General features: G+C 42.2%; 1 protein-coding gene across 2 annotated transcripts in view; it reads left to right on the top strand.

Moving 5' to 3' along the window:
- LOC117541212 (NADPH oxidase activator 1-like) overlaps positions 1-27,720 on the top strand; it is a 40,995-nt gene that overhangs the window by 657 nt on the left and 12,618 nt on the right. For both annotated transcript variants that reach the window (XM_034208373.1, XM_034208372.1), the window contains exons 2-11: positions 4,075-4,248; positions 9,685-9,767; positions 10,266-10,374; positions 11,946-12,080; positions 12,588-12,695; positions 12,817-12,876; positions 12,962-12,999; positions 14,016-14,154; positions 14,618-14,686; positions 15,170-15,257. In XM_034208373.1, coding sequence (XP_034064264.1) covers positions 4,075-4,248; positions 9,685-9,767; positions 10,266-10,374; positions 11,946-12,080; positions 12,588-12,695; positions 12,817-12,876; positions 12,962-12,999; positions 14,016-14,154; positions 14,618-14,686; positions 15,170-15,257 — 1,003 coding nt within the window. The remainder of the gene's footprint in view (positions 1-4,074; positions 4,249-9,684; positions 9,768-10,265; positions 10,375-11,945; positions 12,081-12,587; positions 12,696-12,816; positions 12,877-12,961; positions 13,000-14,015; positions 14,155-14,617; positions 14,687-15,169; positions 15,258-27,720) is intronic.

The following is a 27,720-nucleotide window of genomic DNA, read 5'->3' as shown; positions in this document are numbered from 1 at the left end:
CATGCACCACGTCCTACGCCGGTTTCCCTTCACAATCAACTCGAAATGCGGCGCAGTTTTTGCGGGCTTCACGTAACGCCTATATTTGCCTATAAATAGTCAAAGAAACGCCCCGTATTAATATTCATTCTGACTGACTGCATGAAGAAGATCGCAGGAAATGACGGCAGAACAGCTACAAAAACACATTTCACCGTGTCAGATTTTGGTTATTTTGGGAAGGTGGAGACAAATCATATTGTTTGGTGGATGCAGTTTGAACCAGAGTAGCAGCATGGAGGTCGGATCGTCACCAAAATAAATAAATATGTGGTCCGAAAAAAGTTAATGACAAAATACACATAAACTTCCTCAGGCAGCAAGAAAGTAACTGTATAATAACTGTAACTGTAAGAAAGTATCGGGGGATCCCTGCGGAGTGGAGTCAATTAATTAAATTAAATTAATTGGAGTGGTTTCGTGTTCCAGCTGTCGATCAGCTGTGTGCAGCGTCTCCACTGCAGCAACTCTATATCCACCAGTTAAAGGAAATACAACTAATGTGTTATGTTATATCAGCTGCCAGATCTACAAATGGTGTTCTTAGTTTCCATACCTCCTGTGTTTTAAGAGCGACTTATCAAACGGCATACAAATAAACATGGGGCTATTACAACGACCTGCATTGACCACATACTAACAGGCCAGAGCACTGCACTAAAGTGTTGTCACTCACAGTTGGCTTTAGTGATCATAATCTAGTTGCTATAGTACGCAAGACCAAAATACCTAAGGCTGGCTCCAAGATAAATTATGAAAGGTCTTATAAGGGGTTTAATCAGGAACAATTTGTAGAGGAGGTAAAGCATGTGCAATGGTTTGATGTTTGCCATGAGGAAAACCCAGGACAAGCACTTGGAGTATTTATGAAGTCTTTCATGGGGATTGCCGATCAGCATGTTCCTATGAGAAAATGGTCTGCCCGGTCAAAGTGTGCACCTTGGTTGAATGACGAGATGAGAAGTTTAATGGTCCAACGAGATGATGCTAAACAAACTGCAGACAGAACAGGTTCTCTATGTGACAAACAACATTACTGTAAACTAAGAAATGCGGTAACCAAATTGACTAAATGTAGAAAGAGGGAATACTACATGCAGGAAATCAGTGATTCTACGAATGATGGAAAGAAATGATGGAAAATATTGAATAACATAATGGGGAGGAACTCAATCATGCATCCCTCCTTTATAGAAACCGAGGGTAAATTCATTACCAAGCCAGCAGATATTGCAAATCATTTTAACGATTATTTTACAAATAAAGTAGACAAGCTGAGGAATGCCATGGGTGCAGTCAAGGTCACAGTGTCACATCACATCATTAAAGATTGTATCATGAGGGAAAAGCAGTGCATGTTTGAATTCCACAATGTTACAGAAGAATATGTTGAAAATGCTTTTACATCTGTCCGATGATAAATCTCCTGGGATTGACAACTTGGATGGTATAACTGCTCAAAATGACGGCCAAATACATTTCCAAGCCATTGAGTCATATTTTTGTGACTCGAGATCTGGAAGGAAGCCAAGGTCATCCCATTACCCAAGGATAAAAGAAAAACCTTTGCTGGTTCCAATAGTCGACCTATAAGTCTCCTCCCAGTGTTAAGTAAATTAATAGAAAAATAGTATACACCCAAATGCAATACTACTTTTCAAGTAACAATCTGACAACGAACTACCAACATGCCTATAGAGATGGTCACTCTACAAGTACAGCACTTACACAAATGACCGACGACTGGTTAAAGAGCATGGATGATAGGAGGCTTGTAGGAACTGTGATGTTAGACTTTAGCGCAGCTTTCGATGTGATCGATCACAGTCTGCTGCTGAACAAACTCAAATGCTTTGGTTCTGTTGCTATGGCTTTGGTTCTGTTGCTCTGGCTTTGGTTCTGTTGCTCTGGCTTTGGTTCTGTTGCTCTGGCTTTGGTTCTGTTGCTATGTGTTGGATGGAGAGCTACCTGACTAGGAGAAGGCAGCGAATCTTTTTCAATGGGAGCTTTTCTGAAAGTAAGGTGTTGCAGTGTGGGGTCCCTACAGGGGAGTTCGCTTGGGCCTTTGTTGTATTCTATATTCACAAATGACCTTCCTTACGTATTAAATAAGTCCAGTGTAATAATGTATTCTGATGATTCCACAATGTACAGTACAGCATCAACATGCAGTGAGTTAAACTATCTACTTAAAATAGAGATTAAAGCCATAGCAGACTGGGTCAACAATAACAAACTGGTACTCAACATTGCAAAAACAAAAGCAATGGTGTTCGGATCCAGACATATGTTAAGCAGCAATCCTCATTAAGCCTGATGCTGGCTGGTCAGCCAGTGGAACAGGTAAACGAGACTAAGCTGCTTGGCATTGTTCTTGATTCTGGTTTACGGTGGACAAAGCAAATTGACAGTATCGTAACTAAAATGGGAAGGAGCATAGCTGTGGTGAGAAAATGTACAAAGTATGTAACACCAACCACTTTGAAACAAGTCATTCAGTCTCTGGTTTTGTCACATCTTGAGTACTGTCCGGTCACATGGTCATCAGCAGCAAAAACACATTTACAGAAATTACAAATAGCTCAAAACAAGGCTGCCAGACTAGCTCTCCACTGTTCGAAGCACACTCATATTGGAGTTATGCATAGAAGCCTATCACGGCTTCCAGTTGAGAAACGTCTGCAATCTGGTGTTATCACTTTTCTAAAAAATGTCCAATTTAGCAAAAGACCACTGTATTTGTATGATCAAATAGTTTACACAAGAGACGAGCATGACCATAAGACTAGACAAGCTACATCAGGCCATCTACTGGCACCTAAACCCAGGACACATCTTCTGAACTCTTCTGTGTCTTATAGAGCTATAAAGGAATGGAACTCATTGCCAAACTACCTTGCTGAAATAGAGTCCAGAGCCTCTTTCAAGAAGAGATTGAAGGGCCAACTACTGATGACCATGTACCCTGTGAGCTGTGAACCCTCATTGAATTTGATAGCATACTTGCACCAGCATACTGGTGGGTGTCTTGTGCACTCATCCTTGGCTGAGATTGATATTGAAAGTGGATGACATTGTTGATGTTAGAGATTGTTGATAATATTGGTGATGTTGTTAATGTTGTTAATGATGTCAGGACTTATGTCTTGAATGTTGCTGTATTATTGTTGTATTGTTTTAAGTGTCGGACCCCAGGAAGAGTAGATGTTGTCAAGAGCAAAAGCTAATCCTTAATAAACATAAACATGGTAGTATATAAAACCATGCTCGTATCTACAACCTATAGAAATGCAACACGGCGTCAGTTTAAAGTAATTCTGTCCTCCTGCTTACCGCATCATTTATGAGAAAACATTTCATAACATTAACACAACATATTCGAGGTGGTTTTCAATAACATATCCGTATTTATTTATTTCTCCAAGTTATGTGTTTGTGTGCACTGTGGAGTCTCAAACAGGCGTTTGTTAAATCATTTTAAGATTGGCTTTAATCAATGTTTGAAAATGAATTCTTCATATATGATAAATGAGGTAACATTTTATTGATGGTATTATTTCCACATATTTCTCTCCATTCTTCCTTCTGCCAACGGTGTCGCAGTTTCTCGTCTCTCCCGTTGTTGTGCTTAGTGCGTACCCATGGGTTAGAGTTTGCGTGGAGGACCGCACGTTTTCCTGTCAAGTTTATAAATGAGGCCCCCAGAGCACACAGCAATGTGTGTGTGTGTGTGTGTCCTGTGTGTGTGTACCCTGTGTGTGTAACATGTAACCTGTGTGTGTGTACCCTGTGTGTGTAACATGTAACCTGTGTGTGTAACATGTAACCTGTGTGTGTGTACCCTGTGTGTGTGTAACATGTAACCTGTGTGTGTGTACCCTGTGTGTGTAACATGTAACCTGTGTGTGTGTACCCTGTGTGTGTAACATGTAACCTGTGTGTGTACCCTGTGTGTGTAACATGTAACCTGTGTGTGTGTACCCTGTGTGTGTAACATGTAACCTGTGTGTGTGTGTACCCTGTGACCTCCTCCAGATGCTGTACACGGAGCTGCTGGGGCTGTGGGACGGGGCGGTGCAGAGGGCCGACTCTCAGGACTGGGAGGGGGCTCTGTCCCAGCTGCAGCAGATCAGCGAGCCCACCTCCTGCACGCTGTTCAACACTGCCTCAGCCCACCTGATGCTGGGGCAGCTGCACCTGGCCCTGAAGGTCTGCATGTTCACACTAAGCTTCAAAGTGGTTCCAACTGTCTGTCACTATTTTATTATACACAGTGGTGTACATCTACTCAAGTACTGTACTTCAGTATAAACTTTATTGTATTGATTTATTCACAAGGTACAATTACACACAAACAAATATTACATTTCAGAGAGAACACTGCCTGTACGGAGACGATCTACATAGTTATCAAATATTGCTTGTTTTTTTTTTTTACTCCTTTGTTGATATGTACCGTAACCATTTTTCCCAGCCCTTAAGAAATGTGTCTTCCATTACTTTCAACTTGTATGTGATTTTCTCCATTATTAGGATATCACCTATAATATGAACCCATTGTCTGTAGCTTGGTGTTTCCGCCTTTAGCCAGTTGTTAGTGATAGCCTTCTCTCCAGCAGCTATAGGATCTTGATCAGGTATTGATCTCCGACATGTACAGATCCTTCCATGTGTCCCAGGTATAATGTCAAACAGGTTCGGGGGATTCTATAGCCTAACCCTTGCATAGAACAGAGTGTACACAGTCCCAGAAAGGTTGCATTTTACTGCAGCTCCAAAACACATGTGTATGGTGAGGTTCCAGATGTTTACAAAGCCTCCAGCATGATTGCTGAGTGTTTGTTTGTTTACTAGTGATTTTGGGTGTGTTAAAGAAACGAATTTGGTTTTTCCACAGAAATGCTCTCCATCCGTGTGACTGTGTCTGGTCTGGTGCATTTTCCACATATCATACCACATCTCATCTGAGATCCTTTCGTTTAGTTTAGTTTTTCCATAGTGTTGAATCTTTGTTGGCTTCCATCAAGCACGAATACAGGGTTGACACAACTTTGCGAACATCATCATGGTAAGCTCGTGCAATCATCTTTACAATAGGTTGTATGTCATCTTCATTTTTCTTAACCTTTTTTGTATAGTAGTCCCTCATTTGCATATATCTGAATAAGTCTTTGTTCTCTAGGTCAAAGAGGTTTTTCAGGTCTTGAAAGCTTCTCATTTCTCCCTTCTGGATGACCGTGCATATGCTGTTCAACCCTGTTCTGTCCATTGCTTGAATCTCCAGTCATACAGTAGCTTCCTGGTTTGAATCCTTTGTCATAGGCTATCCAGTCTAATAGTCCAAGTTCCCTTCCCAATTTCAATTGTTTAATCATAGAATGCCATTGTTCTAGTGTAAATGTTGTTATTGGGTCTAGGTCTCCCTTTTCTGTCATATGGGAAGGCATTTCTCTTTGCCCTATGAGTGGTTGAATTGGGGACTCATATGTAAGTATTTCAATGTCTTTCCAGCGGGCTTTATAATCCGAGTTGCACCAGTAAATGAGGACGTAGTTGTGCTGCATGATAATATTCCTTTAGGTTTGGAAGTGCCCCCTTTTTCTTTAGGCAGTTGCAGTGTGGTATATCTTATCCTAGGTCTTGTACCCCCCCCATATGAATCTCGATATAAGCTTTGGAACTGAATCTGCGGTATATTTATCGCAAGGATTGAAATAAATACAACAAGCGTGGTAGAATATTCATTTTCACTGTATTTATCCTGTCAATAAAACTCATCGGGTAAGTTGACCATTTTTTGAAATCTTTCCTTATATCTTTGTCAATACATTCATAGTTGCGTTCGTACAGCTTTGCTATAGGTTTGGTTATGTTTATTAAGTATTTAATTGATTAGCTTCCCAGTTTAAATTGAATTATTTTAGTTTTTTATTTGGAGCGCAGTTAAACATAAGGATTTGAATTTTAGATATGTTTAATTTGTATCCTGAATATTAGCTTTATAAAAGGAGCTTACTGGATCTTTCAGCATGATCATGACGTCGTCTGCGAAAAGGCTAACATGTTTTTGTTGACTAATGTCTATTCCGGCTATTGCACTTTCCTGTCTGATCATTTGGGCTCATGGTTCTATATATAGAGCAAACAGGGTAGGGCTGAGACAGCAGCCCTGTTCCTCTTTCCGATGTAAATCTGTCTGTTAGTGAGCCGTTCACTTGAACTCCAGCTGTTGGTTTGTTATAAATAGATAGACTTGATGCATTTCATTGTTTTATTACTGAATCCAAATGTCTCTAATGTTAGATATAAAAATTCCCAATTGACCCTGTCAAATGCTTTTTCCACATCGAGACTAATCAGTGCTGCTGGTATTTTTAAATGTTGTATTCTATGTATGATGTGTAACGTTCTTCTGATATTATTCTGTCTACCTGAAACAAAGCCTGTTTGGTCCTCATCTATGAGCTCTGGTTCTATTGTTTGTAGCCTGTTTGATAGTATCGTAGTGTAGAGCTTGTAATCAACATTAAGAATTGAGATTGGTCTATAATTTTGGCAACATTCTTTATCTTTTAGTGGTTTGGGGATAACTGTAATAATTGCTTCTTTCCATGAGGGGAGAGTATCCTCTTTTGACATGATCCAATGAAAGGCACCTAGTAGCAGTGGAGACAGTTATTTTTCTAGTTCTTTGTACCACTCAGATGGGAATCCATCACTACCTGGAGCTTTGTCTGTTTTCAGTTTTCCGATTGCCTTATGGATTTAATCTATAGTTATCTTTGCTGTTATACTTTCATTTTGAACTTTACCTATAGAGGGTAGATCCAGTGAGTCTAGGAATGACTTTGTACACATATCATTTGTTGTTGACGTTTACATGTAAAGATCTTTGTAATAATCTCTATAAATATTTTCAATTTCTTTGGGTTCATATTTAGGTTGATTTGTTGACTGATTGCTGCCTGTTGCTTTCGTAATCGGCTCGCCAAGAACTTTGTAGCTTTGGGGCCTAATTCATAATCATTTTGTTTAAGATATCTTGCTTTTATCTCCATATCCTGATGTAGTAAGTTGTTGATTTGGTTTCTCACCTCTTTGATTTTGTGCGTATGGCTTGCGTTGGAGCAGTATCCTCGCGGTCGAAATATATCCTATTATCTCCGAGTTTGACAGTTTTCTTTTCCCAAGCCCTCTTCAAGACCATCTCTTTTACATGGAACTGCAGAAAGTTCAGGATGATCGACCTCGGAGGTTGTCCCGATTTTGGTTTCGGTGCCAGGGCTCTGTGGGCTCGTTGAATCTGGAGATCTGTTTCTATTGACAGCTCGTCCCGCAGCCATTTATCCACAAAAATCGTCACGTGTCACTTTTCAGCTCTGCATCTTCTGGTATGCCGTATATTCTCAAATTGTTCCGTCTGGATCTCGATTCCAAATCATCCAGCTTTTCAGTCATAAACTTGTGTTCTTTTATTATTTCCAGCTCAAACTCCTCCGTTCGATTCTTAACGGCATCTATTTTATCATTTTGCTGTCCAACTTCTGTGTGTATTTTTACCAGTTTCTGGTTAATGTCTTCTTTGAATTCTGTCAGCTCGTTTTTTATTTGAGTGGCGATGTCCTCCTTAAAGATGGTCAAGTCGGTTTTCAGCTCACTTTGCATGGCTTCGATTTGCTTGCTAATGCTGTCCAGATTAGCTTGTGGTTTAGCCATTGCTGTGCTAGCTTCTGCCGTTAGCCTGTCCTTTTCTTTGTTAATGTTAGTTTTTTCTTTACCTTGACGGTTCACGCTTTTCTTATTCCTTGCTTTTGTTGACCCTCCGCTCATTATCAACTGTCCAGGATGTTTTATGTTTTAATTTTCAAGTTAGGCGGAGTTTATTCAGTTGGCATAAGGGAGCTCACTGTTCAAGCGACCATGCTGCTCAGCTGTCCGGCGGAAATCCCTCCTTAAAGTGGAACAATTATGCTATATTGAAAACATATATTGTGGGGCCATACCTATACAAAACATGTCTGTGAAGTTTTTTGCTCAAAATACCAAACACATCACCCATTGTAGCCATGCCTCATACTGCTCATACCCCTCTTTTGAAGCCCTGTTAGAGAAATGCAGATGTTGGGTCCTTAGATTTAAAAAAAAAAGAAAAAAAAAAGAGGAGGCGGAGCTAATGCCTGATCAGAATTCTACCGGAGATAAATTCTGCTGTGATAAAACGCCATCCTGTTCCAAACCACAGAGAGAGGGTTTTATTTTCCGACGCTGCGTGAGTTCCCACCGACGCACCGGGTTATGTATAAAAGACATCACAAAGTGAATTTTGCATGATAGGTCCCCTTTAAGTATATTTTTTTTATGTACTTCTACTTAACTATTACTATTTTAAGTAAGTATTTCCATTTTTGGACACTTTGTACTTCTACCCCACTACAATTCAGAGCTTAATGGTGTACTTTTCCTCCACTACATGTATTTAATACCTTTAGTTACTTCACAGATCTGGATGAATGATGTGAAATCTAATCAAGTGTTAAATCAGACTTTAGTTCCACCTGGAGTAAATCCACCAGCTACCCTGCAGTATACAAAGTCATTCAAAGTAGCTGCACCTTTACCAGCTTTGAGAACACTTGATGATCAATCATTATAAAACATATCATATATATTATTCTGAAATGGACCAATCTGCACAACGACTACTTTTACTGTCGCTACTTTCACTATATTTTGATGAGAATACTTTTCTACTTTTACTTGAGGAACATTTTGAATGCAGGACTTTTACTGTAACAGAGTATTCCTACACTCTGGTACTTCTACTTTTACTCAAGTACAATATCTGAGTACTTCTACCTAACATCCGTGGGTAATCACTGCTGAATACTTACACTGTAAAAGGAAGCATGTCATAGTCTCGGTTGGAATGCAATTCACTTTTCTCTGGGCTACCAAAATCAACAACCGCCAAACTACAACTGGTGCAAAACACAGCTGCCAGAATATTAACCAGAACCAGGAAATGTGATCACATCACCCCTGTTCTCATTTCATTGCATTGGCTCCCGATTCACATAAGATCTGACTTCAAGATTTTACTATTAACCTTTAAAATCTTACATGGACTAGCACCTCCATATCTATCATCATTAATTATCCTGCGATTATCTACCAGGCTCCCACAATCACATAATGCAAGTCTCCTTTCCATCCCCAGAATTCAAAAATCATCCGTAGGTGGCAGAGCCTTTTTCTTCCGAGCACCTCTCCTTTGGAATCGTCTATCATTTCAGATCCGCAAAGCTATTTCCGTTGATTCCTTCAAAAGCAAACTCAAAACCCATCTATTCGCATCCGTCTTCCTTGGAAAATAATTTCCATCACCTAGTTTCTGTTCAACATTACCATCACTTCAGTCACATGCTTTTATCACATGGCAATACTTATGTTGATGTATAATGTTTTTATAATTTTTATGCTATGACGTTTGTATTTAGTTTTTTGTTTTGGCTTTTGTTTGCTTTGTACGGCCCTTTAAGGCATTTCTTGTGATTTGGGGCTATAATACATTTTGATTTGATTTGATATATATATATATAGTTCCATCTTTTTGTGTCCAACATCCACCTGTCTCTGTGTTTCCAGGCTTTAGACCTCACTATCGCCAAAGATGAACGTCTCGCTGTCGGCTTCTTCCAGAGAGCAGCAGTGATGATGCAGATTGACAGGTAGGTTGATTTAATGTTTGATTATCAGAGCAATCTGTCCCAAATACTGACCATGTATACTCTTGTAATTTTGAGAAAAGAGGGAAACATGTGTGAATTTAGAAAGAGGAGCTCTTATCTTCACTGTAGATGCAGCTGGTTATCTGAGCTCAGCATTGTGACTGAAACAGAGGAAAATAGTGAGCCAGGATGTGTCCACAGGTGACCACATCTACCTAGCAGCACTTCAAAGCTCATTATCAACATGTATGTCACGCATGTTGTTCTGGGCGTTCATGAGCTCAACTATTTCTTGGCAGTCACTTCCTGGAGACTTTTCATCATTGTGAGGTTGCCAGGCAACCAGTGGAGAACAAATTGCTGTGTGTGACAAAGAAAGTCTGACCCACAACACCCCTGTAAAACCACCATGTTTTTTTTTGTAAAGCTTTTGTTGATGCCACATTTAGAAAATGAACTCTTATTCCCTGACTGTTGGTCTGTTTGCTGTCTGCTCAGGTTGGAGGAAGCTCTATCTGACTGTATCTGGGCACAGAAGCACATGAGAGGAAACACGGTCATCGACTACAGACAGCTGGGACTGAGATTCAAACTCTACAGCTGGCAGGTCTGACATTCAGCCTCACACTCGTACACACTGCAACACACACCTGCACTAATACAGGGAAGCATGAGACTCCAGTATGCTTCTTCTGACACATTACAATAGAATATAAAGGAAATCCAATCCTATGTCTATCACCACTGAGGAATGAACACAGTGTGCTATGTCATCACCTCCATTGTTTATTTCAAACATCCCATTCACCTGGATGCTAACAAAGCCTCATTGATGGAGGTTACACAACATCACATATTTCTCACAGTGCAGATAAGACATGCTCTAGCTTCAACAGACAGTACAGCTGCCGGTAACAGATAACGTGTTTAAAGCCAAGGTTTAAAAGCAATGTGCCCATTGGTTTGCGGAATCTCAACACACAGTCAGTGTCATCCACCCCTGATCAGAGGTGGGAGAAGTACTCAGATCTTGTACTTGAGTAAAAGTAGAAGTACCAGAGTGTAGGAATACTCTGTGTCAGTCAAAGTCCTGCATTCAAAATGTTACTCAAGTAAAAGTATACAAGTATTCTCATCAAATAGTGAAAGACAGTAAAAGTAGTCGTTGTGCAGATTGGTCCATTTCAGAATAATATATATATATGTTTTATAATGATTGATCATGAAAGTGTTCTCAAAGCTGGTGAAGGTGCAGCTAGTTTGAATGACTTTGTATACTGCAGGGTAGCTGGTGGATTTACTCCAGGTGGAACTAAAGTCTGATTCAACACTTGATTAGATTTCATATCATTCATCCACATCTGTAAAGTAACTAAAGGTATTCAATACATGTAGTGGAGTAGAAGTACACCATTTACCTCTGAAAGGTAGTGGAGTAGCATTACATGAAAATACACAAGTAAAGTACAAGTATCTCAAAATTGTACATTGTAAATCTCATTTGCACCATCAGTGTTGCTGATCATTTTAATTTATTTTTATCATGAGGTAGAAGTAGGTGGCGGCTGTTTGTAAGACAGAAGAGTTACACACATACGTTTGTGACTGTATCAAACTAGCCTAATCAGAACAGGGCCTTAAAGTGGGGAGCCAAGTGCCCCTTCCCGACTTACTACCCCACTTAGTGCCTCTGATTGAATGGCACAGCTTTAAAAATCTATCAGGTGTTTTTAAGTAAAAAGGCTCAAGTCGTGAGCAGCTGGTAGTCCAAGTCGAGTTGCCAGTGTTTGAGGCTGACTTCTAAGTCCTGTGATGTCATCATCTTTGGGGCTGCAAATTAAACCACAAACACAATTCAACTTTTAAATGAACGCAGGGACAAAAAGATAGTGCAGACTGCAGAGAGTGATAACTCACCAACATTAATTGTGTGTACAGTCTGTACATTAACCTCTTTGAAAGGAATAATCACAGTCTCATAATCCACTCCAGTGGCCAAAGTGGTATGAATACCAGAGGTGGAAATGTAGTTTTTAGCTTAAACAATTCTAACCTATCCTGCCTGTCTGCAAACGGTCATATCGAACTGCCTTTTCTCTACATCCAGCCCAACATCCCTTGTCAAAAGAAAATACTACCGGCTGGTCCCAGAATGTATAATTTTGACGTGTTCCCTAGGTGTTGTATAATGCAGCAGCTGTGTACTGTCGGATGGGCCAATGGGAGCAGGCCAGGGAGGTTCTGCTGTCAGCCTCCCAGGAGAGAGGAGGAGTTCGGGGGGGAAACATAGAGGCGGCTTTGGACAGCGTCCTGGTGAGTGTCACAACTTTAGAGAGGGACTTCAGGGACACATTGCCACAGTGTTTACATTTGTTTCTGCCATTGCCATAGTTGACATCCTAGCAAGGATAGAAAGACACATTTGGAAACTTCCTGGAACACAGTCGATCTGAGGCTGTGCTACATTTGGTTTTGCTGGTGTTTCAGGTGCGTGGCAGCAGGGACAGTCGAGGGATGAATTATAACACATTTTCATGGAACATTTTGTTTTAACATGAATGACTTTAAAGGAAGTAAAGGGGTGGTTTGATTGTCTTTTCAAGGTTATGTATGTCTTCATGGCAAAGGGTAACGCAATGGTTATTCTAATACCATTTTTTACCTGTTTCGCAAAACAATGACAGTGTTCATACATGACTCCAATCCTGGAAATACAAATGTACTGCTCCTTTTAGGGACTTTCTTGATATTCTATTTGAGAAGCCACTGGGGTAAATCAAACATTGTCATTTGAACGCTTTGCTCTGGCTTTGATAACAGAGGGAGGAGGTCCTGGCTCCTCTGCTGGTGCCTGACAACGTGGTGTTTCGTCCCAGGAAACAGGATGTGGAGCAGCTGCAGCAAAGAGACTTCCTGGGCAAAGCAAAGGTAGAGTTGGTGAATGTTGTATTATGGGGGTATAGTAATCACACAGTCTATAGTAGTAATATGCTTTAATGAGCTTCCAACCTGCTCCTGTCACTTACACTGAGAGATGCTCTGCTTTCAGGTGATTTCATCCATGATTCCCAATGATGACTTTGGAGGCTTTGAACCTCTGAGGCTGCAGGTAAGAATCAGTACAGTGTCAGTATGAATGAAGATGATGTTGTCAATCACTCCCTTTGCCAACTATCACTCTGTCTTCACCACAGAAACCTGGTTTCTATGAGCCCAAGGTGGATGGAGCTCAGTGAGTATTATCTTGTGTAGGGATGGGTATGGTTAGGATTTTACCGATATTTTTCGATACTCTTATCGATATTTTCAATAATTTGGTTCTCAAAATTATAGACATGATTACAAGACGTGAAGATTAAACTAAAGTCATTTTATTGTAATTTATTTTTATTTAATGTAACTTTTTCAATTTCATACCAAGCAGGTATGAGTGTATTTGACAGTGTGTCTCTGGAAGGTGGGCGGTAATTAGGGGCAGTTCATAAATCCATGTAAATATGACCATTATTCAGTTAAAACGAGACGCTGCGTGTGCACCTCCTAAACCGTAAGCTCCGGTCGGCTAACCATTATAATCCGTTTATTATTTATAATTGTAATGATGAATTATCAGTAATCATTTTAAAGTTACACAGAGACATTGGATTAATCGATAAAATGACATAGAAAATATCGCTTTTGCCAGATATGTGCTAAAGTAGCCGTTAGCCCGTTTTGTTAAGTGTTGATTTAGACTCTTGGTGTTGGACTTCTGTTCCGTGTAGGTAAAATGGTTAATATCGTCTGTTAGCTGAGTTCTTCCCGTTAAGTGGGTATGCATCATTAATAGGTTGTTAAATGTTAAGAAGCCTTGAGACGCTGTTTCTAGCAAGATGTTGCGTCTGCCCCTATGGTCTGCCCCCGGGAGTCTCACAATAATAAGAGCGCTGTTAGGAGAGATGACGAGTGGCATTCACAGTGGCAAATCAGTGGTACTCAAACCGGATACGTCACACGGGTTCCCAACCGACCAGAATTGTTTAAACTAAGGAAGTAGCGTAATTCATACACCGATAGCAGCCCCGTTTGTCGAGCGGCTTAACGGTATACCAACACCGTCAATCAGGTACCGGTACTGACTTAGTACCGGTTCTCGATACCCATCCCTAATCTTGTGACATCCAAGTAGTAACCTGAGCTTTTAAACAACCAATACTGTACAAATGTTTGTTGATGGTAAGTATGACAGATTTTCTTTTCATTTCCCAGGGATTCTCGATACATGCGCATGCGAGTTCCTTACATGGCCCGAGGGCCTCAACAGCTGACGGTGCCGGGCGGGGCCATGGTGTTTTTATTTGGCGAGGAAGACAGGGATGGGATGGCAACTGTCATATATGATGGACAGGTAAGAATAGAGAATACATCGTATAGCTTATACTGCAGAGGTGGTGGCAATTGGTAATGATGTGTGTGATGATGATAACTGAAGCATTTTACAAATAAATCATGATTTTAGGCTGTGATGTTCAATAAAAGGTGTGTAGAACGGTTAACTTTTTTTTTTAATACTGGGTCAGAAATCTAAATCAACATCCAAAGAAATGTTTGATTTACCACAATTTTTCAATTTAAATAATTTGGTTCTATTAAATGTATGAAGGCATTTGTAATTCTGTAAGTTACAAGCCCCTTGAGGTCTGATCTGACAAGGATAGGAAGACATTGAGGGGAAAGCCAATTGGTGTAATATAGGTTATGGTTTGGGCTGGTGAAAACCCTGCATAATCCTGTGCTTTGTTGTCTAACTGTATTTCAGCCTCATATAATATTTCATGTATTCTCAGATTTGTTTGGCCCTTTGTTTTCAGAGAGGACTTCTTCCAATGTCCCTGCTCGATCCTGCCAATGTCAAGACATCAAAAGGCAAAAAGGAGAATGTAATGTATTGTAATAATATATTAATGAACGTTATGATCCTCTGGCCAAAATGTTTTAACGGTCACTTATTATGTAAAATGCACTTTTTGATTGATCCAGATTTGCTAGACAGTACTAACATGTGGGTTGGCTTTACGTTGAACTTCTGGCAACTTCCCGCCCACCCAACCTTCAGACACATTTTTATAACTGAGACCTATAATATATGCCTAACAATAGTATAATAGGAGACCTTTAAGCTCATGTTAGTGTAGACCTTTACTGGCAGCACTTCCCAAATTGCAGGAGTTAGACTCATGCTGAACAGAGTATTCTCTTCTTCACCTGTGAGACCAGGCAGCAAAATGTTATTTTAGGATAAATACATTTAAAAGTAAAGGACTACAGTTAGTAGATCACTGTGTTTGTTTCAACACAACATACAAGTGTCCTGCTGTTCCACCATTAGATAATACATTCTATATCACTGACTTCTTCCACAGAGAGTTCCCAGTGGGATCCCTCTCCCACCGGGACTGAAGCCCCCCACCCGCCCACAGGCCCAGCCCAGCCCTGCAGCTCCTCCTCGAGGTAAAACACCAACAACACTCCTCTATTTTATCTAAAATGCTCCTGCCTCAAAGGGAGGAGCGCCTGCCACATCATTCCTGCTCTGCTTTAACATATGCATTCTCCATTATTACAGTTAATTCAAGGGTCAGAGCAGCATTCTAACATACAGTCCTCAGAAACTCTCATTTCATTTCATTTCAAACCTTTATTTATACAGATAAATCCCATTTGAGAATCATTGCTCTCTTTTTCAAGGGAGACCTGCTCAAGTAGTTCCACATGAAACATAAAAACATAAATAGAACAACAAAAGGACATCATACAGCATAATTTACATAATTATCCACATAAACAGGTACCAACAGCTTCCGATTGACTAGCATCTAACCGAGCTTTAAAAAACATTTAGTGGCACCAGTTGATTAGTTTCCATTTAATTTGCAGACTATTCCAAGACAGAGGAGCTGCGCATCTAAAAGCTGTACCTGAAAACTCTACCTGAATCTGCTCTCTCGTTGGTTGTCTTTACATGTTGTAATAGGGTCCCTACGTTTTTTCCCTTAAAAAAAGGTTCTAAAAAAGAGAGAGTACTGAGACCTGGGGTTACATACTGTAACCCATTTTCTATGAGATAGGCGCAGCCCTCTAAGGCTATCGCTATTGGGTAATCCCACTGCACGTGTGCAGCACTGACAGACTTAATCCACGCCCACCTATGATGTGGGCCCCACCTACGGACTCACTTCCGTGTAAATAGGAAGGAGGCCCGACAATCTGCTCCCACACAAACAGCTTTTCTTCAGCTATTCGTGGAGCCACTGGGGCCCGAACCTTAGAGGGCTGCGCCTATACTCATAGAATCTGGGTTACAGTACGTAACCCCAGTTCTACATCATGTAGGCTTCGCCCTCTAAAGCGATATTTAACTGAAAATACTAGGGAAATGTTTACTCAGAATTTTTCTTCCACACTTGCCCCTGCTAACATCTCAGTAAATGAGCTAGTAGATCATTTTAATTCAAAAATAAAAAATGTTATAGATGCCATTGCTCCAACTAAGGTAAAGGAAGTGTCTGGCAAGAAAATATCTCCATGGAGAAAGGCCATGAGCGTGAAAACAGAAAAAAGAGAATGTCGAAAAGCTGAACGCAGGTGGCGAAAAACAAATCTCCAGGTTCACTTTGAAATCTATAAAGTGAGACTTGGCCTTTATAATTTGGAATTGAAAAACGCACGACAATCGTTCTTCTCTGACATCATTACCAAAAACAACGCACGTGCCTTGTTTGCTACCGTCGACAGACTAACTAACCCCCCCAGTGTCAGTAGCCCTCTGAATTTCTATCCACCAGGGCGTGCAATGATTTTGCCTTTTTCACTGACAAAATTCAGAAAAATCAGACAAGCAGTCAGTGCCTCTGCATCAGGAACAGCAAATGTGTTGTCTCTGTGTCCACTTAACATCAATTCAAACACCATGACACAATTCCATCAGATGAATGATAAAAACCTAGAGGACATTATACAACTTCTGAAATCCTCCTCTTGCTGCCTTGATATTATTCCAACAGGATTTTTCAAAGATGTTTTGCCTTGCATGGCCTCAGATCTACTTCATATAGTAAACAAATCTCTTCACTCAGGTATTTTTCCACAGGCCCTGAAAACTGCAGTCATTAAACCGCTCTTAAAAAAGAATAATCTAGATGCTTCAGTAATGAACAATTACAGGCCCATATCAAACCTCCCATTTCTAGGTAAAATCATTGAAAAAGTTGTTTTTCAACAGTTGAATAATTTCTTGCATTTAAATAACTGTTTCGATGTGTTCCAGTCAGGCTTTCGTCCAAACCACAGCACTGAGACTGCTCTTGTAAAGGTCTTTAATGACATCCACTTAAACACAGACAGTGGCAGAACTTCAGTGTTAGTATTATTAGATCTCAGTGCTGCGTTTGACACTGTTGACCACAACATATTACTAGACCGACTGGAAAACTGGGTGGGACTTTCGGAAACAGTTCTAAATTGGTTTGAATCCTACTTAAAGGACAGAAACAACTTTGTTTCTATAGGTAAATACACATCTGAGTTGACAAATATGACATGTGGGGTTCCTCAAGGCTCCATCTTGGGGCCTCTTCTCTTTAACATCTACATGCTACCACTGGCTCAGATAATGAAAAACAACCAAATAAGTTACCATAGCTATGCAGATGACACACAAATGTACGTAACAATTTCACCAGGAGACTATGCTCCAATTCAAACACTGAGTAAGTGCATTGAACAAATCAATGACTGGATGTGTCAGAACTTTCTCCAATTAAACAAAGATAAAACTGAGGTAATGGTTTTTGGAGCCAAGTCAGAACGTATAAAAGTTAGCGCTGAGCTTCAGTCTGCAATGTTCAAAACAACAGATAAAGCCAGAAATCTAGGTGTAGTCATGGACTCTGACCTGAGTTTCAACAGTCACATTAAAACAGTTACTAAATCAGCCTACTATCACCTAAAGAACATATCTAGGATTAAAAGACTAATGTCACAGCAGGATTTGGAAAAACTTGTCCATGCTTTTATCTTCAGTAGACTCGACTACTGCAATGGTGTCTTCACGGGTCTCACTAAAAAATCTATTAGGAAGCTGCAGCTGATTCAGAACGCCGCTGCTCGAGTCCTCACTAACACTAAGAAAGTGGATCACATCACTCCTGTTCTGAAGTCTTTACACTGGCTTCCTGTGTGTCAAAGAATAGATTTCAAAATACTGCTGCTGGTTTATTAAAGCACTGAATGGTTTAGGCCCAAAATACATTTCTGACCTCCTGCTAAATTATGAACCATCCAGATCTCTCAGGTCTTCAGGGAGCTGGTCAGTTTTCTGTCCCAGAGTCAGATCTAACATGGTAAAGCAGCGTTCAGTTATTATGCTCCACAATATCTGGAACAAGCTCCCAGAAACCTGCAGGTCCGCTGCAACTCTGACTACTTTTAAATCCAGACTAAAAGACTTTTCTTTTTGTCGCTGCTTTTAATTGAACTATTCATATCTTAGACTGCACTGTAACTTTATCCATGTACTTTTTCTTTTAATGTTTAATTGAACTATTCATATCTTAGACTGCACTGAAACTTTTATCCATGTATTTTTTCTTTAATGTTTATTTTATTAGCTTTTCTTTTTAATGACTGATTTTAAATGCCTTTTTCTTAATGTCTTTCATTTTTTGTAAAGCACTTTGAATTGCCTTGTGTTGAAAAGTGCTATATAAATAAACTTGCCTTGCCTTGCCTTGCCTAAGGCTATCGCTATTGGGTTAAGGGCGAAGCAGGATGTAGTTTACCGCCCCACTGGTCCGTCCGTTACCAGAAGCACAAAAACACAATCTACTCAATTAATAACCCATGTCCATTTCGCCATGCGTAATGGTGCATCACATTCCCAGGGAATATAGCATTACAAAATGAATATCTCCATAAGGGAAAGAAGGTAGGCTAAATAGGCTACCTGTCGTTATAAAAGTAGAGACCAAAGTCCCACTTGTTATAACGTCCTCACTTGTTAAACGTCCCACTTGTTAAAACGATCAAAGAGGGGGAAAAGGGCAGCTCTCTAAGTGCCGACAGGCAGGAGAGAGGGCACGCAGTTGAGTCCCCGACATTACTCACTCTGACAGGACCCTCGGTACTGAGTGTGTCAGAGAGGAATGGGAGACATCCCTCAAATAAACACGAATAAAAGAACAGGGGGAAGACTAAGATGCAGCAGTGCAAATGTCTTCCACTGACATTCCTCCGTGCAATGCCGTAGAGGAGGAAAATTCTCTGGTGCTGTGCGCTTGATGTTCTCCAGGGGATCCACCCCAGAGGAGAATACGCCTGTGACACAGCCAGTGTCACAGGCGCTGTGCCGACAGAGGCTGCCCTAATGAGCGCTCTCTGTAAGCACAAACAGACCAAACTGCGTAAAGCCAGCCGTGCGTGCAAACATAGCATGACAGCACGCGCACGGGACAGAGGAGATGAGATTGTGGCTTCCTCCTCTTGATGTGTGAGGAGAGGAAAGAAGCCATCCAAAGGTATCACTCTCGACTCTAAAAGAGCTTGTGATCACCTTTGGCATAAAAGCCGGGTTAGGGCGTAAAACAGCTGAAACTGCCATCTCCTTGGATCTGGAGACATGACGGAAGCCACAGAGAGAGCCGACAAATCACTCCCCTTTTAGCTGATGTCAGAGCCCAAGAGCAGAGCTACTTTGGCTGACAAGAACTTTAGGGGGACCTGATCTAAAGTTTCAAATGGAGCTTTACTCGGTGCGCGTAACACTAAAGCCGAAACCCATTGAGGCGCCAAAGCGCATGACACAGGTCCTGAGTCTCTGTGCTCCCCGTAGAAAACGTTTTGTCAGCGGGTGACTAAACACCGTGCTGACCCCAAACCTACGTGGCAAGATGAAATGGCAGCAGCATATGTTTCGACCGTGCTATAAGCCAATTCCTGTCCAGCAACAGCTGGAGGAACGACAGCACGAGGCAGGGGGCCCAACAGGGTCCAGGCTTTTTCCCTACACACCAACGGAACGCTGTCCATTTGGCTTGTGTAGGATGTGTGTTCAGCAGCTGCGCTGATCGAACACCCTCCCTGGCAATTGATGTAGGCCGCCGCTGCTTTGTTGTCTGTTCGAATCAACACATGTTGATTGTACAGCAACAGGGCGAAGTGCTGGATTACTTTCCATATAGTAATTTCAGCACGTTATATGGAGAGACATGTGACCCGGCCACTGTCCCCCCACTGCCTGCGACATGCACGTTCCTCAGCCTGCGAGAGATGCGTCTGGGAACACTGCGGTGTGTGACGTCACTCTGCTCAGGGGCACCCTCACTGACGTGGAGATTTTTCCAGTGGGTTTAATCCCAACCCACGGAAGGAGGAATGTACACCATGCGTCTCCTCTGACGCACGGGGTCGATACGCAGGCAAATAAACCACCTCTGGAGTCTCCTCACTGTGAAGGAGACCCAGGGGAATCACCACGTGACCAGCTGATATCATGCCCAACAGCTGCATCACGGAGAGGGCTGTCACCGCCCGGAGGAGAGCTGTCCGAGCTGCTTAAAAACCAATAGGTTTTAAAGACAGCCGGTTTATGCAGCGAGCCATGCTGCCTATAACCGACAGGTCAGGGGCAGCCGGCTTACCCGGTGGGCCTTGCTGCTTATTATTATCCATCTGTCCATCGCCACTCTGAGTAATACTCTGAGAGCGCGCGACATGTTTTGGATGTGCTGTGGTTGTCATGGTGACGAGCCACATCAGAGCCCTCGCCGCCGTTGCCCGTGAAGCAGCCCAAGAGGGGCCCGGTCCGAAAAGGCTGCGAGGGGGCCTCCACACGCTGCATCTCACACCGGCTCTCATCCTGTCTCTGTTTAGGAGAAGGCTCGTAAACTGGACATTGAGGCGCGTTCACGCTCAAACCTGCTGAGGAATAAGCGGAGGTGTGTGCAGTGCTATTCACACAGTGCGTAATAACAGCCCTAGGCTCATTACGACCATGTGTAGTATAGGCACATCTGGGACAGAGGAAAAACCGTGCTGCCTATAACCGACAGGTTAGGAGCATCAGGTTTAACCGTCAAGCCCTGCTGTCTAATAACCGACTGGTTAATTATAGCTGGCTTGTGCCGCGAGCCCTGCTCCCGCGCTAACCAACAGGTTACAGCCGGCTCAACGGCTAGCCCCGCTGTCTGTTAACCTACAGGTAACAAACAGCTGGCTTATGCACCTCCACACACTGTATTCCACAGCGGCTCTCATCATGTCGCCGTTTAGGAGAAAACTCATAAACCGGACATTGAGGTTCACGCTCAAACCCGCTTGAGGAATGAGCGGAGTTGTGTGTAGGAGGCACATCTGTGACATAGGAAAACAAACCCGGGCTGTCTAATTAACCAACAGGTTTTAAGACAGCCGGTTTTAGCCGTGAGCTCTGCTGTCTAACAACCGACAGACTGTGAGGCAGCCGCTTATGCAGCTTTTTTTATGTCATCCGGAGGAGAGCTCTCCTGAACCGGGGGAACGGGGAGATATCATTAGGCGGCTGCCTTTCCGATGATCTCCGGGAGTTCCTGGAGAATACCACCTATCGACGGCAGAGCCGTGATGGCGGATAGAGGGACCCGCTGACACCGGGCCCCCGCCCCGTCTCCCCGCCGGAGGAGAGGGAGACAGGGCGGGGGAACCACATGGTGATCCGTGAATGGAGGGGAAGGAGTCGCCTGACTGCTGCCCGCCACTCCGATCCCATAAATCAAGGGCTTGGTCCTCAGAGTAAGACTCCCGGACTAGCCAATCATCCTCGGCCGCAGCAGCGAGAGCGTCCACAATGAGACGGACACAATGAGTGCACGACACCTGGGGAGTGAGAGCCGCGTTTGCATGCTCTAATCCCCGGCAGGACTCACACCGTGAGCTCCGGTCGTAACTCATATGTCGGGTTGACACCGGGCCCCCGCCCTGTTTCCCCCGTCCGGAGGAGAGGGAGGATGGGGCCAGGGGAACCAGGAATGTTTGCTTTCTAGTAAACAGCTCTGAAAAGAGCTTGTGCCTGCACAGTGCTTCTGCAACGGAATGCTGAAGAAAAGTGGGAGCAGATTGTAGGGACTACTTCCTATTTATACGGAAGTGAGTCTGTAGGTGGGGCCCACGTCATAGGTGGGCGTGGATTAAGTCTGTCAGTGCTGCACACGTGCAGTGGGATTACCCAATAGCGATAGCCTTAGAGGGCGAAGCCTTATATGATATAGAATGTATTAGAGTTTAGTTAGAAGTCAATATTTGTATTATGTATTGACTATACAACATACACTATTTATTTATTGAATTGTTTGCCTAACTGTTTACAACCATGAACGTTGTGCATGTTCAGCGGTCCTGCTGGGCACTAAAAGACTCAGTCAGTTGTTCCATAAGCATCGCATGTAGCAACAAGATGCTACAAATTTGTTTCATCACACAAAAAGGCAAGGTGAACCATAGCATGTGTTTATAAAAAATGTCAATCAAGACATCCAGGTTAGGTTTTAGGTCCATAAGAATTGTTGCGAGTTATGAATGTGGGCTAAATGGTTGTCAGTTATGATTGACTAACCTTTGATGCTAATGCTTAGCTACCGCAGCCCTCCCAGTGTGACAGGACTGAATCTGAGCGAGTCTAGAATAGCCTTGACCAGTGGCGTCGCCTGGCCTGGGCAATAGCGCATTTAGTGTGATCGAGAGAGGGAGAGAGGGGCCGGTGCCAGCAGGGACCGTGTTGTTAGCATCTGGTTAGCGAGCTGCACTAACGGACATAAGGAGCTGTTTGTTCCACAACAAGCTGGAGGAGGGTCCTCTCCTCTCAGACTAAGAGACTCAGGTGAGCTAAAGGACTCTGAGTGTTTAGATAGTTCACTTTAGTCTTGCATTCACACCTAATAGTCCGCTTCTCGGGTGCGCACCAGACGACAGTTTGTTGCATTGTTTCATTTTTCAGAAGGTTCGGTTTGCGTTCCCACGGGCAAAACTCAAAGGGACTATAAACTTTAAACACAAGTCATGTGCACGGAAATGCTGTTCAACAATTGGTGAGACATAAAGGGGGTAAAAACGCAAATCCCGGCAATTTCTACCGGAGCCTCCGCCATGGAGCATCGGCACTTTCGGCAGGTTATTCTCATGCTGCTGTTAATCTGGAGATCAACAGACACTAGCGGCCTGCGCATATGATTATATAATCAGACAACGTCCGTTAAAAAACATTATAACATAATGAGACGTTCTTGTGACACGTAAATATACGCTTCCTATGTTTTGGTGCGGACTGCGTTCACACCAGCAATGAACTGCTCCAGAGTTCGCAAGCAAGCGTTCCGAGACCACCTATTTTAGCGGACCAGAGTCCGGTTGTTTAGTTCACTTAAGAGGTCTCGGACTGCGTTCACACCGACCCAAATTAACCACACCAAGCGGAAGAAAATCTGTTTACAGTTCTGTTTCATATGGGTGTTGAGAGATGTATCCATAGATCTCTTAATGTTGCTCTCAACGTGCACCAGATTGATGCTTTTAACTTCAACATTTAAAAAAAATCTTCCCGGGAGAACATCCCCCCGGACCCCCCTTGAGGAGGTGATATCCGCCCCCCACTCATAAAAAAAATAGCACATTACTCCTGCCTATATGCAGTGAGCTGATTATCGAGGTACAGTGTGTGCGTGTGGGAAGTGTTGCAGTAGAAAATTCCACTGTAGCGCCGCAGCCGCCGCCACTGTGGGCTAAGCCCCGAATGTTTTCAGGTCCAGGCAACGCCCCTGGCCTTGACATAATTACTTTGAATGGGCACAATAGTTTAAAGCAGGGGTTCTCAAAGTGCGGCCCGCGGGCCAATGGCGGCCCTCGGAAATGTTTCTGGCGGCCCGCGATAGTTAATGTGACACGCTGAAATGCATTCGTTATATTTTAATCCTCCATGGTTGTATCTAGTAAGAATTAGAATGAGTAGCTTTCCAGCGGTATCTCCTGTGAGACTGTAACCAGGGCACCGCAGCCAATATGGCTGCTCAAAGCAGCTTGACTTTACACTGTGTGGGATTGGTGGATTTGTGTGTCCGTCAAGAGGCGCTTTCACACTGCGGTACTTTTCCCACAAAGGTTCATGTGAACTTAGTTCATGTGAACTCTTTAGTGAGAAAATAGCTATATTTCTGATTGGCTGGGCGGATTGCAAACCACGCCCCGTAAAACTCCCAAAAAGTTTTGTGAAGCCGCCATTTTATTATCCTCGCATTAGCATTATTAGCATTAGCATTAGCCCAGCGCAGAAACGCAGAGAGACTAACTTATGGCAACACAAAATAAAACATGGGAGCGGTGGAGATGAGGAGGTGTCGGCGTTCTGGCGATTTACTCGGAAGGCTTCAGTAGAAGCTGCTGGGAGTCCCAGCAGCTTCTACTGAAGCCAGTCCCTAACTCCGGGGACTTCCGGCCGGGGACTTTGGGCGGCAGTATACGCCGTGAAGTGGTTTGCGGCCTGCCAGTAAACCCAAAGCAGAAGAAGAAGAACAAGTAACGTCAGCGGCTTCATTTGCCTAATCCACCCCCAGGGACTTTTTCCAGTGTGAACGCGATCTGTACTTAGTTCATGCGAACTAAAGAGTTCACATGAACTAAGTTCACATGAACCTTTGTGGGAAAAGTACCGCAGTGTGAATGCGCCTAGAGAGACAGATAAAATGGCTAAAAAAAACGTTACAGTTGCCGACTTCGCTAGAGATTTTTTTCGCTAGCAGCAGTGAAGATAGAGCCTCAGAACCTGAAGTCTTTGACTCTTCTGAAGAAGAAGAATACAAAGACAACAACAAGGATCCATTTGGACATGGGTAAGTGTAAATATAACAGTAATAGTGTACTGGCAATGTGTGGGGAATACCGCGAAAATGAACAATAGGTTTATTGATATATATTTGTTATCGATAGTCATGAACTTTTTATTGGGACAAAATAGACTCTCCATTAGCAAACGTTTACTCTGTGTTAACGTTATTTTGGTGTGTAAAAGTGAGATTACATGTGTAGATGATTAAATTAATCATTTATTCGTCCCACAACGGAGACATTTACAGTGACATGTTTTTGCCATCGATTATCTTATCATACTGTTCTGTACAGATGAGACTTTGTCATAGATTTATTTATATGTGTGCCTGTTATTATTTTACCGTCCTGTACAGATGAGACTTTGTAATCAGATGTAGCCTATGTATATGTGTGTGTGTGTGTGTGTCATTTTACTTGAACTTTATTTCAATGAAATTAGTTGTAATTATTGTCCTACACAGGCGGCGTTTATCCAGCAGCCACAACATCCATCTGTGCCGGCCCCCAGGTCAAGATCTACTGTGGCTCAAGGGCCTTCACCAGAGCCATCACCACCAAGTACCAGCAGACCATCATCACTACAGCTGCCTCCATCTGCGGCTGCCACCAGGTCAAGATACACCTCAGCACAAAGGCTCCACCACAGCCATCACCTTCAACCCAGCCAGCAAGGAGGTCTCGTGGAGGTCTCGTATAGCACTTGTACACCCCACCTACACAGCAGCCCATGCACCATCACCCCCACCTACACAGCAGCCACACCCACTGTCTTGGAAGACAGACAAAGACCTTGACACTGTCTTGACATTTCTAATGAATAGTTGGTTGAAAGTTCTGATGTTCAATATTGTAAATAGTGAGATTTTCCAGTTTCTTATATTTATATAAATAGTTGGTTGAAAAAAACATATTTATAATAAATTGTTGGTTGAAAAAAAAGGTTGAATGCTCAATTTGTACACATCACATGCACCTTGGTATGTAATATGAAGTCATTATTCAGTCCTGATGTATCTCAGTCCCTGCTGTGGTGAAAGTAGAGTGATAAACACCTATTTTACTCAAAATTTGAATTTAATGTTTTTCATTTTAGACATGAATAACACATTTATATACAGTGTAATTCAAATATTTCACTGCTTTTGTGATCCTAAGACTTTGGTAACCAAATCTAAAACACCAAAACAATTCGATCACATGAGTAAATGTGTGTTTTCACAAGAGTTTTGAAGGTTTTCCAAAAATCGGATTTCACATTTTAAGCTTTTGAGCTACTTATCTCATCAAACAGTGCTCTAAGGTGAGCAATATGCATATATAGCAAGACCAGAGATTGTCCTGAACATTTTGATATGTAACACATGGGGTGCCATGTAAGAAGAAATACATTTAAAAGGTGATTTAAGAAAACATCTAAAAATCGAGAAAATACCCTTAGACTCCAGAGGGTTAAGAATGGTAAAACTGCGCCCCCTGGGTTGTCATTCCTAAATTATGAATGACAGCTTGTGGAAAGTTTGCTAGACTACTGGTTGCATGGCAACTAGGCATCTCGCGAGTTGCGGTAATTGGTTAGTACAATAAAGAAAGGATTTGTTTTGGAATTATTTTGTGTTCCGTTTTTTCTTGGGCGGCCCTCAATCCAATATTGGGTACTAGGGCTGCACGATATTGAAAAAAACTGACATCGCGATTTCCCCCCCCCCCCCTGCGGTATATATTGCGTTTTTTTTAACCTGTTAAGCCCAAAAGTCCCGGCGGGTACTTTACTTTTTTTTTTTTTCACGACACTGTGTCTCAGGGGATTTTAATATTTAAGAACCTATTAATGTGTTATTCCAGATTAACGGAAATCATCTCAGCTAACTGACGATACAAACAATTTTTACCAAAACAAAACACAAGTCTCATAAGAAGCATCTAAATGACCCCTTTGCGAAAAATGCTAACGCACTTTGGCACAGAACTCAAGATAAAAGTACTCTTATTACTTATCGTAGCTGCACATACAAGATATCCGATTAAAGCTGAGGTTCCACAGATTATTTAGGTATATAGTATCATCACTGAGTGATCCGAACTCACGACAGGGGAAGCAAACACAGACATCACAACACGCACCTTTACGTAGCTTCTAGGGGAGATGTATCACCGTAGCTGTCAATCTGATCAAAAGACGTGTTCAATGGCATTAAAACGAGAAAAAACGCGGCTGAATCGGTTAATCCATAGGTTATTAACGTCTCTGTATAAAAAAAATGATTTAATTTATAATCCATAATTCCATTTTAATGTAAAAATCGCAGAGCAAAAGTTAGCTGCTAATGGTAGCCACCAGAGTGGCTTCTGCTTCCGGTCTTGGCTATGCGGCAGTCCAGCGCAGTCTAACACACACACATATTACCAAATAAGGAGTGAGAGTGACGCGTAGCCAAAACCGGAAGCTGCATACACACTCTGGTGGCTACCATTAGCAGCTAACTTTTGTGCTCCGATTTTTACATAAAAATGGAATTATGGATTATAAACATTTGCTTCAAAGCCACAGATACATTATCAACCTATGGATCAACCGATTCAGCCGCGTTTTTTCTCGTTTTAATGCCATTGAACACGTCTTTTGATCAGATTGACAGCTACGGTTATACGATCTCCTGTAAAAGCTCCGTAAAAGGTACGTGTTGTGATGTCTGTGTTTGCTTCCCCTGTTGCGAGATCGGATCGCTTAGATACTATACTTAAATAATCTGTGGAGTCTCAGCTTTAATCGGATATATTGTATGTGCAGTTTCGATAAGTAATAAGGGTATCTTTATTTTGAATTCTGTGCTAAAGTGCGTTAGCATTAAAAAAAAAAAATGAATAAAACCGCACGTCCCTGCGGTGTGAATATCGCGCATGCGCATATCGCGGTTATCGCCATGACACGGTATATCGTTCAGCCCTATTGGGTACCTAAATTGGCCCTCACTCATCAAAACTTTGAGAACCCCTGGTTTAAAGCATACTATAAATAAACTACTATACTCAGTAACCAGTAGTAATACAATTAATGCATATATCT

This window comes from Gymnodraco acuticeps, unplaced genomic scaffold (assembly GCF_902827175.1).
Source record: "Gymnodraco acuticeps unplaced genomic scaffold, fGymAcu1.1, whole genome shotgun sequence".
Lineage (NCBI taxonomy): Eukaryota > Metazoa > Chordata > Actinopteri > Perciformes > Bathydraconidae > Gymnodraco > Gymnodraco acuticeps.
The sequence above is the reverse complement of the archived record's forward strand: the minus strand, read 5'-3'. Positions and strand labels throughout refer to the sequence as shown.